General features: G+C 48.9%; 1 protein-coding gene across 1 annotated transcript; it reads left to right on the top strand.

Annotated features, from left to right (window-relative positions):
* Window positions 1–10,091: 10,091 nt before the first annotated feature.
* Window positions 10,092–13,147, top strand: LOC124678776 (laccase-14-like). Its single transcript, XM_047214632.1, has 2 exons — window positions 10,092–10,276; window positions 11,341–13,147. The coding sequence occupies exons 1-2, from the start codon at window positions 10,166–10,168 to the stop codon at window positions 12,949–12,951; spliced, it is 1,722 nt and encodes a 573-aa protein (XP_047070588.1). The 5' UTR covers window positions 10,092–10,165; the 3' UTR covers window positions 12,952–13,147.
* Window positions 13,148–13,951: the final 804 nt, after the last annotated feature.

The following is a 13,951-nucleotide window of genomic DNA, read 5'->3' as shown; positions in this document are numbered from 1 at the left end:
TGCTCTTGCAAATCTAACAATGATACTCAAGGCACACGGTGAGATTACTCAAGTGTTGACATCAAACACAGAAAACTTGGGGTGTGAATTTTGCTCTTACAATCTCCCCCTTTTTGGTGTTTGATGACAACACAAGAGTTGATGATAACAAATGATATTATGATGAGATCATTAGATTTGCAAAAACTAGACTAGAGCTCCCCTACACATGTGCATATCATGAATATGTATTTGAATACAAATACACATGTTATAGAGACATCTCTCCCCCTAGTTTTTACAAACCAAGCACATATGCAACTTAGATAAATGACATGTTCAAGAAGCATATGCACAATATGGAGGCAACATAAGATCATGCACGGAGATATGGGTGAGGTTATCATACCATAGCCTTGAGAATACCCAAACTCACAATAAGATGCCTCCATAGGGTTGTTGATGTAGCCATATGACAAGATAAGCAACTAGAAACAAATGGCTACAAGCAACAAAAGGTCCCCATCCACCTAGGAACTTCCCCCCCTTTGTCATCGGAACATCAAAAAGGAGGGTAACGAAACTAGAAGGATGGAGGAAAGGAACATACAACCAAGCTTGCAAAAATCACGAGAAAACAAGCTTGAAGGAGGTTCTCAAAAACAAGAAGAAGAAAGTAAAGAAGAAAGACAAAACAAGGTCACGAAGAACCGAAAAACCCTCAAAGAGGGGGTGTTGGTGGCCGAAGCCACCGTGTAAGAGTATAGTAGTTGTGAGGTCGCGTAGATGTATCTAGGACTCACGGACTACAACTCAACATGAAGCTCATAAGTCACTTAATTGACAAATAGCAAATGTTTTGGATTTCTTTATGCATTATGGGGGAGGGATAGCTCAATGGATTTAAACCGCACTCCCCCTATGTCCATGCGTGCCTTTCATCTAGATAAGACGGTAAGATTGGTATGTGCGCACGACGGTCAAGCAAAGTTCGATGGATCAATGATATTTAGCTCATGCCTCAACTCAATAAAGCGCTTCTCATCCAAGGGCTTCGTGAAGATGTCCGCCAATTGCTCCTTGGTGCCAATATAGGATAGTACAATATCTCCGCGAGCAATGTGGTCCCGGATGAAGTGGTTCCGTATCTCAATGTGCTTCGTCTTGCCATGAAGAACCGGATTGTAGGCGATCTTGATTGCACTCTCATTGTCACACAAAAGAGGCGCCTTGCTATACTCGAGTCCATAATCCCGCAAGGTTTGCCTCATCTATAAGATTTGAGCACAACTACTTGCCGCGGCAATATACTCGGCTTCCGCGGTGGAGACGGAGACACAATTTTGCTTCTTCGAGGACCAACACACCAAAGATCTTCCAAGAAAGTGACATGCTCCGGAGGTAGACTTCCTATCAATCTTGTCGCCCGCCCAATCGGAGTCGGTGAAACCAACCAAAGCAAAGTCCGTGTCCCTTGGATACCATAGTCCGAAGTGTGGGGTATCAACTAAATATCGAAAGATCCTTTTGACCGCCACAAGGTGGCTTTCCTTCGGACTTGCTTGAAACCGTGCACACATACCAACGCTTAACATTATATCCGGGCGAGAGGCACAAAGGTAAAGAAGCGAACCTATCATCGAACGGTAGAGCTTGGTATCCACCGCCTTGCCGGCCTCATCAAGAGTGAGTTGACACTTGAGTTGCATCGGAGTTCCAATCCCCTTGGCATCCTTCATATCAAAGCGCTTGAGCATGTCTTGGAGATACTTAGCTTGATTGATGAAGGTGCCTTGTCGCATTTGCTTGATCTCAAACCCAAGAAAGTACTTGAGTTCACCCATCATTGACATCTCAAACCTATTTGTCATCAACATAGCAAACTCATCGTTGAATTTTGTGTTAGTAGAGCCAAATATGATGTCATCTACATAGAGTTTGCATACGAAAAGCTCCCCATTGACCTTCTTAGTAAAAAGAGTGGGATCGATTTTCCCCACTTGGAAACCACGGTCTTCAAGCAACTCCTTGAGATGCTCATACCAAGCTCTAGGAGCTTGTTTGAGACCATATAGGGCCTTTTTGAGCTTGAAGACATGGTGCAGGAAATGGGGGTCCTCGAACCCCGGGGGTTGCTTCACGTATACTTCCTCATGTAGAGGACCATTAAGAAAAGCACTCTTAACATCCATTTGTTGCAACTTAAAGCCATGATGTGAGGCAAAGGCCAAAAGGATACGAATGGACTCAAGCCTTGCAACGGGTGCAAAGGTTTCACCAAAGTCCACGCCTTCGACTTGAGAATAGCCTTGTGCCACCAATCTTGCTTTGTTGCGGATGACCGTGCCACTTTCATCTTGCTTGTTCTTGAAGATCCACTTGGTGCCGATAACATTGCGGCAATGATCGGGTCGCTTCATGACAGTCCATACATCATTCCTCTTGAAGTTGTTGAGTTCCTCTTGCATTGCATTCAACCAATCGGGATCGTTGAGAGCATCATCAACTTTGAGTGTTTCCGCCCTAGAGACAAAGGCATGGTGCGCACAAAAGTTTGCAAGTTGTCTCCGAGTGGTGACATTTCTCTTTAGATCACCAATGATGTTTTGCAAGGAATGAGACTTGAGACGCAAGTGTCTTGTAGTGGGGTCTTCACGGCGAGTGTCGGCTAGAGGAGATGGTTCTTGTGAGTCCTCTTCGCCTTCATCACGGTTTAGGTCCTCGCCTTGACCTCCATTGTCGTTGAAAGAGGCAACTTTGTCATGAGATCCGGACGGCTCGGGGGTATAGGGAATATTATTGTCCATGAAGATTGTCCCCGAACCACTCGGAGAAGAACTTGAAGCTTGACCTTGGTCACTTGATGTTGAGTGTTGAGGTAGACGCGCTTGCGGTGTATGTTGTTCTTGAGCTTGTTGTGGCGAACTTGGACTTGATTGTTGTTGTAGATGTCGAGGTTGATCTTGACGTTGAGGTTGAACTTGAGGTTGTTGTAGAGGTTGACTTGCATTTGTTAGATCAACGGAAGAAGCTTGGCCTTGTGGTGTAGATGGCTCCACTTGGGTGGAACTTGGTCCTTCCCCGGTACTCATAGAAGGTAGCTCTTGAGGTAGGCGAATGCCAACACCCATCCTTCCTATGGTATCCGGGGGAATTGCATCTCCTTTCTCACAAGAAGCACTTCGCTCCTCCAAGGATCTATCATCTTCATCGAACGTCACATCACAAGATTCTACAACACATCCACTTGACTTGTTGAAGACTCTATAGGCGTGAGAATCCGTAGCATAGCCAACGAAAATTCCTTCTGGAGCCCTTGAATCAAACTTGGATAGGCGTGTGTCCTTGACAAGTATGTAGCATTTGCATCCGAAGACCTTGAAGTATGACACATTAGGCTTGTTGCCGGTGAGGATCTCATATGGTGTCTTCTCGAGACCTTTGCGAAAGTAGAGGCGATTAGTAGCATGGCAAGCGGTAGAGATAGCTTCCGCCCAAAAATTGTAGTTGGACTTGTATTCCATCATCATGGTTCGAGCGGCTTCGATCAAGGTTCGATTCTTCCTTTCGGCGACCCCATTTTGTTGGGGAGTATATGGCGTGGAGTATTGGTGTTGGATTCCTTCTTCGCCGAGGAAGTCATCCAATGTGTAGTTCTTGAACTCCATTCCATTGTCGCTCCTTATTGCGAGGATCTTGTTGTCGTACTTGCGTTGAACTTGGTTGGCAAACTCCATCATGGTCCGTTGAGTCTCACTCTTGTACTTGAAGAAGAATACCCAACAATAGCGTGAATAGTCATCAACGATGACGAGGCAATACTTCTTTCCTCCAAGACTTTCATGAGATGGTGGACCGAAGAGATCAACATGTAGGAGCTCCAAGCATCTTGTGGTAGAGATGATAGTCTTGGCCTTGTGAGGAGCTCCATGCATTTTTCCTTGTACGCAAGCCCTACAAACACGATCCTTGCAAAAAGAGACATCTTCTTTTAGTCCGAGAATGTGGCCACCCTTGTGGAGACTTTGCAAAGTCCTCATGTTGACATGGGCTAGTCGGCGATGCCATAACCAACCCTTGTCAGCTTTGGCGAATAGGCAAAGAGCGGAAGACGTTGTCTTTCCGGAGAAATCAACAACATACAAACCGTTCTCTACATATCCAACAAAAGCTACATTGAGTGTCTTGCTCCACAAGAGGACCACCATATGTTCATCAAAGAATGTGCATAAACCCATACGAGCAATTTGATGAACGGAGAGTAAATTGTAACCAAGGGTCTCGACAAGGAGGACATTCACAAGTGAGATGTCGGGTGTTACCACCACCTTGCCAAGACCCAATACCTTTGAGCACGTGTTGTCGCCATATGATACGGTAGAGAGAGAAGGCACGAGGTCGACAACAATATCCTTGCTTCCGGTCATATGACTTGTGGCTCCACTATCAACCACCCATTTAGCATCACCGGAAGCATAGTCCTACAAGGAATCAAGTCTTGGATTTAAGTACCCATATTCAATGGGTCCTAGCATGTTAGTAACAAGGGGTTTGGGAACCCAAATATTCCAATCAACATTGTCCTTTTGAGGACCAATAAAGCGAGCACGAATATGTCCATAGTAATCAAAACAAAGAACATGAGAAGGGTTGTTAGAGACGGCGAAACCCGTCGAGGTGGAGTTGGGTACCCCATCCCTTCTTGAGCTAGCATTGCTCCCTTCAAGGTTGGTCTCCATGTTCTCCTTGTTCTTCTTCTTCTTCTTGGTACTCCTCTTCCTCTTTCTCTTTGGCTTGGTAGCCACTCCTTCTTCATTGCAAGAGCCCTCTTTGGCTCCATCTTTAGCTTCAATGATTCCTTCCAAGTACTTGGCTTGAACTTGGAGTCTATCAACCTTGGCCTTCAAGCGATTGACTTCATCTTCATGCTCCGGGTGTGGATGGCAAATATCAAACACTTGGACCTCCTTTGCCTTGTTCACCCGGAAGTGTTCCATCAAAGCTTCTTCTTGGAGAGCGTTCATCTTCATGAGCATGCGCTTGTCATTCTCCATCTTGGCAATGTCACTTTCATGAGTGCAACATGCACGGTCCTTGCTCAAAGGAAAGTACTCCTTCAAGGTTTCTTCTTGCATGGAGTTGACCTCCATGAGCTTGGCTTCCCTTCTCTTCAAGGCGGCAATTTCCTCCTCATGATCACAACACGTGTCCTTTTCCTTGCTCATGCGGAGACATTCCACCAAAGACTCTTCTTGCTTGCTACTCAAACTCAATAGCTTGGCCTTGGTGATCTCAAGAGCGTAAATTTCTTCTTCATGGTTGCAACATGAGGTCTTCTCTTTGAACAAGCGGTAGTACTCATCCAAGGCTTCTTCTTGAAGAGCATTGACTTCCAAGAGGAGAGCATTGTGTCTCCTCAAAGAAGTAACTTGATCCACAAGCTCATCATGGCAAGAATTGGGGTCTTCATCATCTTTCCCTTTGTTGGCTTCCTCGAGCGAGAGCATCTTCTTCTTGAGGTCACCAACCAACTCAAGAGCATGGTCTCGATCCTTGGTGAGTCATGAAACAATAGCTTCATTCTTGTCCTCAAGGACGATGACACTAGCTTCAAGAGACATGCGAAGATTCTGTTCATCATCAAGTTCCTCCTTGAGATTGGCAAGCTCAAAGGCCGCTTCCCTTTCCAACTTCTCCCTCTTCTCAATAAGATCTTGTGCCGCACCAAGTTGGGCTAAGAGAGCCCCAACATGAATCTTGGTATCCCCCTTCATGTTAGTGAGAAAATAATCCAAGGAATCCAAACCCATAATCTCACGTTTAACGGTGAGACTAGTGGCATCATCAATATATAAGGCATTAGTAGAAGATGATGGTTTGGAAGGAGATTTTACCTCCGTGGATACCTTTGCCATAAGGCACCGAGCATTGTTGGTGACGAGGTTCTCATTAGGAGAGTCGAAGAGAGAGTTGGAGGGAGTGGAAATGGCGATGGCGGCCACTCCCTCTCCTTCCTTGTTGGAGCGCTTGTCCTCATGCTCCCCATCTTCATCGGAGGTGTACTCTTCACGAATGATAAAGGCTCTAGGCTTCTTGTTGGAGGAGACCTTGTCGTCATCGGACCTTGGGGAGAACTTGGAGAATCCTTTGGAGAGTGGCTTATACCTATCCTTTGGGATAAGCTTTCCACCATGATCTTCTCTTCTCTCAAACATACAATCCGCGACAAAATGATTCTTGTCACCGCAATTGTAGCATGTTCTTCCCTTTGTCCCTTCTCTTGGGCTCTTGGAGAGTCTTCTTGGAGAATCACGTGATCTTCTTGGTCTTGTGTTTCGGGACATGTTTCCATCCCAAAACTTCTTGGCGGCGAGAGCCATGTGCTCATGGTAGTTGACCTTGAGATCATCCGATCCCCACTCAACGGGATCCTCATCGCTTTCACTAGCTTCATGCACCTTCATCTTCAATGCAAGGTTGGGCTTGCGGGAGTTGTGGGCGCGAGCAACAAGATCATCCGCATTCTTCTTGGAGATGTCCAAAGCGATGACTTCGCTAAGGACTTCATCGGATGTCATAGCACGGAAGGAGGCGTTTTGGCGGATGGCCGTCAACTTCACTTCCTCATAAGGGAGGAGAGCGTTGTAGAACTTGCGCTTGATCCAATGGTCATCCACGAACGTTGCTCCAAGATCTTGCATTTGCACGGCAAGAGCGATGAGGCGCCGATACATTTCTTCGGGGGTCTCTCCTTCAACCATGACAAAATTGTCGTCCATGTTGTTCACTTCATCAAAGCGGGAGCTTTGGATGCTTGCATTGCCGAGGAAGAGCTTCTCAAGTTTGTCCCATGCTTCCTTGGCGGTCTTGAGCGAGCGGATATGAGCGCGGTCCTTGGGGGTGATGGCCATATGAATCATGTTGATGGCGGTGGCGTTGAGTTGGTCATCCACTACATCTCTCCTTGTCAATTTCTTGGGATCTCGTGGTGAATAGCCCTCCTCGATGATACGCAAAAGCTCGGTAGAAGCGCTGCGCACATGTGAACGCATTAAGAATTGCCAATTCTCAAAGTTGTTTGACTCAAGAGACGGTGGTGAACCATGCGACAAGATATGCGACATCGGTATCGGAACGTTGATGGTGTAATCATTTGGTGGTGGCACCGCATGATAACTCCCTTGACGTTCCTCAACCGGTGTGTCATCATCCTTCCCTTTTGTTGAAGTGCCGGTATCCCCAAGCCCCTCCTTTTGTGGATCTTTTGTCGCTTCCGCGACAAAATCAACAAGAGGAAGGGTGTTAGCTTTTGGTGGCGGATCCTCGGCACTTGCTTTTGGTGGAGGGTTTGGTTTTTGTACAACCAACTCCATCATCATCGCCTTCATTTGGGCAACGATGAATGACTCCAATTTCTTGAGGTCATCCAACGTAGCCGTCGTGGAATCGATGGGCGATGATGGAGCGGGTGGCACAAGGGAAGGTGACCCATTCTTATCCGCCTCTTGTTCGGCCATTTCTTAGGCGGTAAAGCCCGAGCAAGAAAACCTTGCTCTGATACCACTTGAATGGATCGTAGCGAACAAGAGGGGGGGGGGTGAATGGCGCTACGGCAAGTTTTAGTCTTTTTCAATTTTTATGCAACGGAAGGTAAAGGTGTGAACTTTAGCAATAGGGGTGATCCTACAATGAATATTGGACGGATGCAACAAGTAAAGGAATCAACAAGATAACGAGAGTAAGGAGCGAGACAATCGGGGGACGCGAGGCGAGTCGAGGTTTGTTTCCCGCAGTTCCTTCCACTAAAGGAAGTACGTCTGCGTTGAGGAGGTGCTAGTCTCACACAAGAGACTAGACGGCCACACCACGAAGGAAGGCCTCCCCTTCTTCCTCGAGAGAGCTCCACGGAGGTGCTCTCCCTCTTCCACTAAGGCACCGATCGAGGCGGTGATTCCTTCACAAGGTTGGGGCGAGCTCCACACACAAGGATGCTCCCAACACCCTATGCATCTAGTACATCACCAAGCTAGACACATAGCTGCACATCTCCAATGCTCCACCATAGGAACCCATCACCAATGCTCCACCAAAGGAACTCTTCCAATGCTCCACCAAAGGAACTCTCCAATGCTCCACAAAAGGAACTCTTCTCCAAGATCCACTAAAGGAACCCTACCAACAAGATCCACTAAGGAATAGCTAGTATTGGTGAAATCTCTCTTGGTAGAACTATAGATCGGGGTCTCCTCCACCTATCCTCAAAGTTTGGGCATGATTGGTTGGATGGGGAAGGAGAACCTCAAGGATTAAGCTCAGCAACAATGGAGGAGAGAGAGGGGAAGAGATAAAATCGTGTTGGGGAAGAAGGGGCCCTTAAATAGGCTCCTCCAAATCCAACCGTTATGTCCAGATTTGGCCTAAGCGGTACTACCGCTTCTGGGAAGCGGTACTACCGCTCTGAGTTCGAAATCCTCCCAGATCTGGTCAAAGGACGCGAGAGCGGTACTACCGCACGAGGTACCGCTTGAGGTACCGCGATAGGGTCCAAACCTTACTTGGATCCAAAGCGGTACCGGAGCGGTACCGGGCGGTACGACCGTAACTCGGTTACGGTACCTAAGCGGTACCGTGAGCGGTACTACCGCTCGTGAGCGGTACTACCGCCCCAGGTACTGCAGGGGTACCGCAGCGTGTTCTGGGAGACGAAATTAGCGCAGACTCAGAGCGGTAGCGAGGGCGGTACCTATAGGGGTAGCGGTACTACCGCTACAGGTACCGGTAGTACCGGCCTGGCTAAATCTGGTTTTCTTCCCTTTTTCTCTCCAACCATGTTACCTCGCTAAACACACACAAAACCGAGAAAACCTATCAACTACGCTTCAGTCTTCCGATCTTGACGCGTCCGGCGAGGTCACCGTGCTCTTGCAAATCTAACAATGATACTCAAGGCACACGGTGAGATTACTCAAGTGTTGTCATCAAACACACAAAACTTGGGGTGTGAATTTCGCTCTTACAGGTGGGAATCGCCGGCGACGCCAAGCGATCCAGGCTCCACGCCCAGCTACCCTACCTCCACACCGAGTGAGGACGAGGAGGAGGGAGGCGGCAATGGCAGCGAAGGCCAGGAGGAGGACGGAGGCGGCGCTGCCGGCCGACGCCGACGACGAGGAGGAGGGCCGGGAGGAGGAGGAGGACTCCGACGAGCAAGTTCGCCCGATTGGAGGCGCGAGGAGGCGGCGGATGACAAGGCGGCGGCAAGGAAGAAGTCCGGGCGCCGGCGCGGGCGGCGCGTCGTCGTCCGTTCACCGACGACGACGACGAAGACGCCATTTCTTCCAGTTTCAAGTCCTAGACGGGCGCGTCGTCCTCCAGTTCCGACGACGAGGTGACAAGCAAGAGGCGGAGGAGTTTCCACGACGACGACGACGCATGGCCTTCGAACAAGAAGGCCAAAAAATAGTTTTAGTTTATATATTTTTAAATTTCTTCTTATTTGTATGTTAAATATGTTTGAATCTAGTCGATTGACGTATCCGGTTAATTGTTTAAGCTATAATCTATTCGATTGGACCAACATGACATCATGAGTACATCTTTTTTCGCGTTTAAAACTTAATCATTCAACTAAATTGAAAAGAAGTAGCACAAAAAAAAAATTGCATATCAAAAATACGTCGGACCGCTGGAAGTAGCCCCTGACGCAAACGGACATTCCTCGCGGTCATTTTGGCGTCCACGGGGCGACCAAACGGACGCTCGCAACCACTTTTGAGCGTCCGAAATGCATCGCGCCGCTTGAGATGCCCTGAGGTCAACTAAATTGGAACGGAGGTAGTAGCATGGAATGGATGTGGCTAGCTAGGTAGAGTGTCTACCGATCGTTGCCCGTGCCTTGCTGTAGTCGGCCATCATCATAGGATCTATCGAGGCTCGAGATGCCCGTGTTCCACACGTAGACTTCATTCACCCGTTGCAGACACAGACTACCTACCTGCAGCCAGCTAGCCTTTCTTCTGAATCGATGCACCTAGCTAGTCGGTCGATCGTCGATCCCGGTGTTGCCTTATATACGCGCGCATGAGATCAGTCCAGCAGGCCCGGCAGCTAGCTATCTACCTAGCCAGTAGCCACCTTCCGTCTGAAGCCCACGGCGTTGTGCATTGTGCATTGGAGCAAGGTTTAGATGAATCGACAAATGTCTGGGCGTCCATATGTTCTTCTCGCCCTTGTCGGATGCTGCTGCCTGCTTGGCCTGCCTCTGGCTGACTCTGCCGTCGTCGAACACACATTCCACGTACGTACGACCAATCTCTTATGGGATAGATGCTATTCAGTCAAGCTTCATCTGCTCACATATCTATCATGCATTCAGATTCAGCGTCTGTAACTACTAACCTGCATGCATATACATGGTATCATAGTGGCAAAATTGAGTGACGGATCACTGGCCTTCAAACTGGGTGGGCTAGAATAAAACTTCAAATGTTAAACGAACTTTCCTTTAGGCAAAGGTAGAAGGAAAAGGCATGTGTGTACAGACACCAAAAGTATCTCTCTGAACCAAACGTGAATATCAAACAGGAGCCTAAACCTGCCCAAAGGGACAGGGATTCAGTGACATTCAAACAGCATGGCACGCTGTGCCATGATCTCCTATCCACCGTACACTCTTCATCTAACGACTGCTATCAACCGATCTGAAAATTTTACCAAATTTGTCTTTTTTGCTGCGTCCAAAATACAAAATATTTTTGATTGAAACTTTCCGTACTTACAACATGATTCGTTGGCAACATGTATATTTTTTATTTTGAATTTTTTTGATGATTTTCAAAAAAAATTAAAAATCATCAAAAAATTCAAAACAAAAAATGTAAGTATTACCAACGAATCATGTTGTAACTACGGAAAGTTTCAATCAAAAATACTTTTTATTTTGGGCGCAGCAAAAAAGACAAATTTAGCAAAATTTTCAGATCGCTTGATTGCAGCCGTTAGATGGAAAATGTAGGGTGGATGGAAGGTCATGGCACAACGTGCCATGCTGTTTCAATGTCACTGAATCCCTGTCGGCCCAAAGTTAGACATTGCAAAAGTAAACCCAAATTACAGGGCGCGGACGGTTCCTGCGATATTAGGGTCCAAAGTTAACATAGTGCGGTCGTTTTATTTGGTACTTCCTCCTTTTCGAATTATAAGATGTTTGGATATTTCAACATGAAGTACGTATGGACAAAAGAAAAGTAAATAGGCACACTGAAATGCGTCAAGATACGAAAAAGCTAATCCAACAGCTTATATTTTGGAACTAACTGATATCATGTAACTGATTGGATCGGTACGCTGTACTGCATGCAGGTGGGAAACCTGACGGTCAATCGGCTGGGACAGCGTCAGGTGATCACGGCGGTCAACGGGCAGTTTCCGGGGCCCAAGTTAGAGGCTCGCGACGGCGACACCGTCGTGGTGCACGTCGTGAACTACTCCACCTACAACATCACCATCCACTGGCATGGCGTCCTGCAGCGCCTCTCCGGCTGGGCCGACGGCCCCAGCATGGTGTCGCAGTGCCCAATCCGCACAGGCGGCGCCTCCTACACCTACCGCTTCAACATCACCGGCCAGGAAGGCACGCTCTGGTGGCACGCCCACGTCTCCTTCCTCCGCGCCACCGTCTACGGCGCCCTCCTCATCCGCCCCGGCCCCGACAAGCCGCACTACCCCTTCCCCACGCCGCACGGCGAGGCAACCCTCCTCTTCGGCGAGTGGTGGAACGCCAGCGTCGTCGACGTCGAGAGGCAGGCCATGCTCACCGGCGGCGCGCCCAACAACTCCGTCGCGCTTACCATCAACGGCATGACCGGTGGCTACGAGTTGGCCGTGCGGCACGGCAAGACCTACCTGCTCCGCCTCATCAACGCTGCGCTCAATTACCAGCTCTTCTTCAAGGTTGCAGGACACGCCTTCACTGTCGTCGCCGCCGACGCCTGCTACACCGACCCCTACGACACGGACGTCGTCGTCCTCGCGCCCGGCCAGACGGTCGACGCTCTGATGTACGCCAACGCCACTACGGGACGATACTACATGGCCGCCCAGGTGTACCAGAGCCTAGCCAATGCTACCTACACCGCCACCACCACGGCGCTCCTCCGGTACGAGCATGATAATTCAACGGCAGCAGCAACAGCTCGTAGAAGTCTGATCATGATGCCGCACATGCCGGCGTTCAACGATAGCGAGACGGCGCAAGGCTTCTACGGCAGCCTGACCGGGCTGCTGCCGGACGGCAAGCCGACGGTGCCCCTGCACGTGGGCACGCGGATGCTGGTCACCTACGGTCTGGGCGTTATGCCGTGCATGCCGGCGCAGACGCTGTGCAACCGGACGCGGGGCTCCGTGGCGGCCAGCATGAACAACGTGTCGTTCCAGCTCCCCACGACCATGTCGCTGCTGGAGGCGCACGCGACGGGCAACGTCGACGGCGTGTACACCCGCGACTTCCCCGACAGGCCGCCGGTGGTGTTCAACTTCACGAGCGCCTCCGCGAGCAGCAACAGGAGCGTGATGCTGACCTCCAAGGGCACCAAGGTGAAGACGCTGCGGTTCAACACGACGGTGGAGGTGGTGCTCCAGAACACGGCCATCCTCGGGTCGGAGAACCACCCGCTGCACCTGCACGGCTTCAACTTCTACGTGCTCGCGCAGGGCGTCGGCAACTTCCACGCGCGCTCGCCCACGCGCTCCTCCTACAACCTCGTCAACCCGCAGCAGCGCAACACCGTCGCCGTACCGGCCGGAGGGTGGGCGGTCATCCGCTTCACGGCCGACAACCCAGGCGTATGGGTCATGCACTGTCACCTGGACGCTCATTTGCCCTTCGGGCTAGCCATGGCGTTCGAGGTGGACGACGGCCCAACCCCAGACACCGTTCTTCCCCCACCCCCGCCCGATTACCCCCAGTGTTAGGTGATCGATTCATTTTTCATGTCTAGCGATCAACCAGATTCTGCAGCACGCCGCTCTCCATTGAGGAGATGTTGTCAAGGTAGTCAGAATACTGATTCTATCATTATTATACGATTCTACATATAAATTGATTGAATGGATTCTATGATTCTAGTTTAGGGGTCGGTTGGTAACCATAAATGAAATGAATTTATTAGGTCTCATCTTGAAAAATTAAGATTTCAATTCTGAAGTTCATGTTTGGCAACCATATAGAATTGTGAAATTATTTCGGGCCTGTTACGTTCGTCGTACCATTTTTTTCTCATATGTGGATATCTTCTCCCTAAAGCCATGATGGTCCGGGCCAAGTGCAAAATCATGTTCTGTATCCAGTTGGATGCCAACAAGGCCACACATGGTGGGAGAAAGAAAACGCAGGACGTTTGGTCGGCAATTTTAGGCTAAGAGGAACATCCCATAGCAACAACACATAAGAAGCACATCGCACATCACATAACAAGAAGCACATCGACATAGCACATCACATAACATAAGTACTCGAATATAACATAAGACGGTACTACGTAGTTCAGGACAAGACGTTACGAACCAAGTTCAGGGTACGAACATAAGTACCAAGTTCAGGACATAGACGCTAACAACAAGTTCAGGACATAGACGTTAACAGATTTCACTCCTCTATCGGGTAAGATCATGCTCTGGGCACTTCTTCACGATCTCAGTCATGGAAGAGTCAAAGATGGTAACCATGTAGGCATCGTTCTTGAGCACCGTGCCTTGAAGGTCAAGAAGTGGTCGATCTTGATTTCGTGAGAGATACCAAAACCAGTCAAGTCTTGATCCATGGAATTTTTTCCTTCAACTTCTATCACCTTGATCATCCATGAGCAATCGGTGTTGGTCTTCAGCACAATGGTCCTGGGACACTGCCAATGTACTGCCAGGAATAGGCAACAGTTCGAGGCTAGGTGACATGACGATCTAGGCGAAATGGCTT

This window comes from Lolium rigidum, chromosome 7 (genome assembly GCF_022539505.1).
Source record: "Lolium rigidum isolate FL_2022 chromosome 7, APGP_CSIRO_Lrig_0.1, whole genome shotgun sequence".
In the NCBI taxonomy this organism is placed as follows: domain Eukaryota; kingdom Viridiplantae; phylum Streptophyta; class Magnoliopsida; order Poales; family Poaceae; genus Lolium; species Lolium rigidum.
This window is presented reverse-complemented; position numbering and strand designations above follow the sequence as displayed.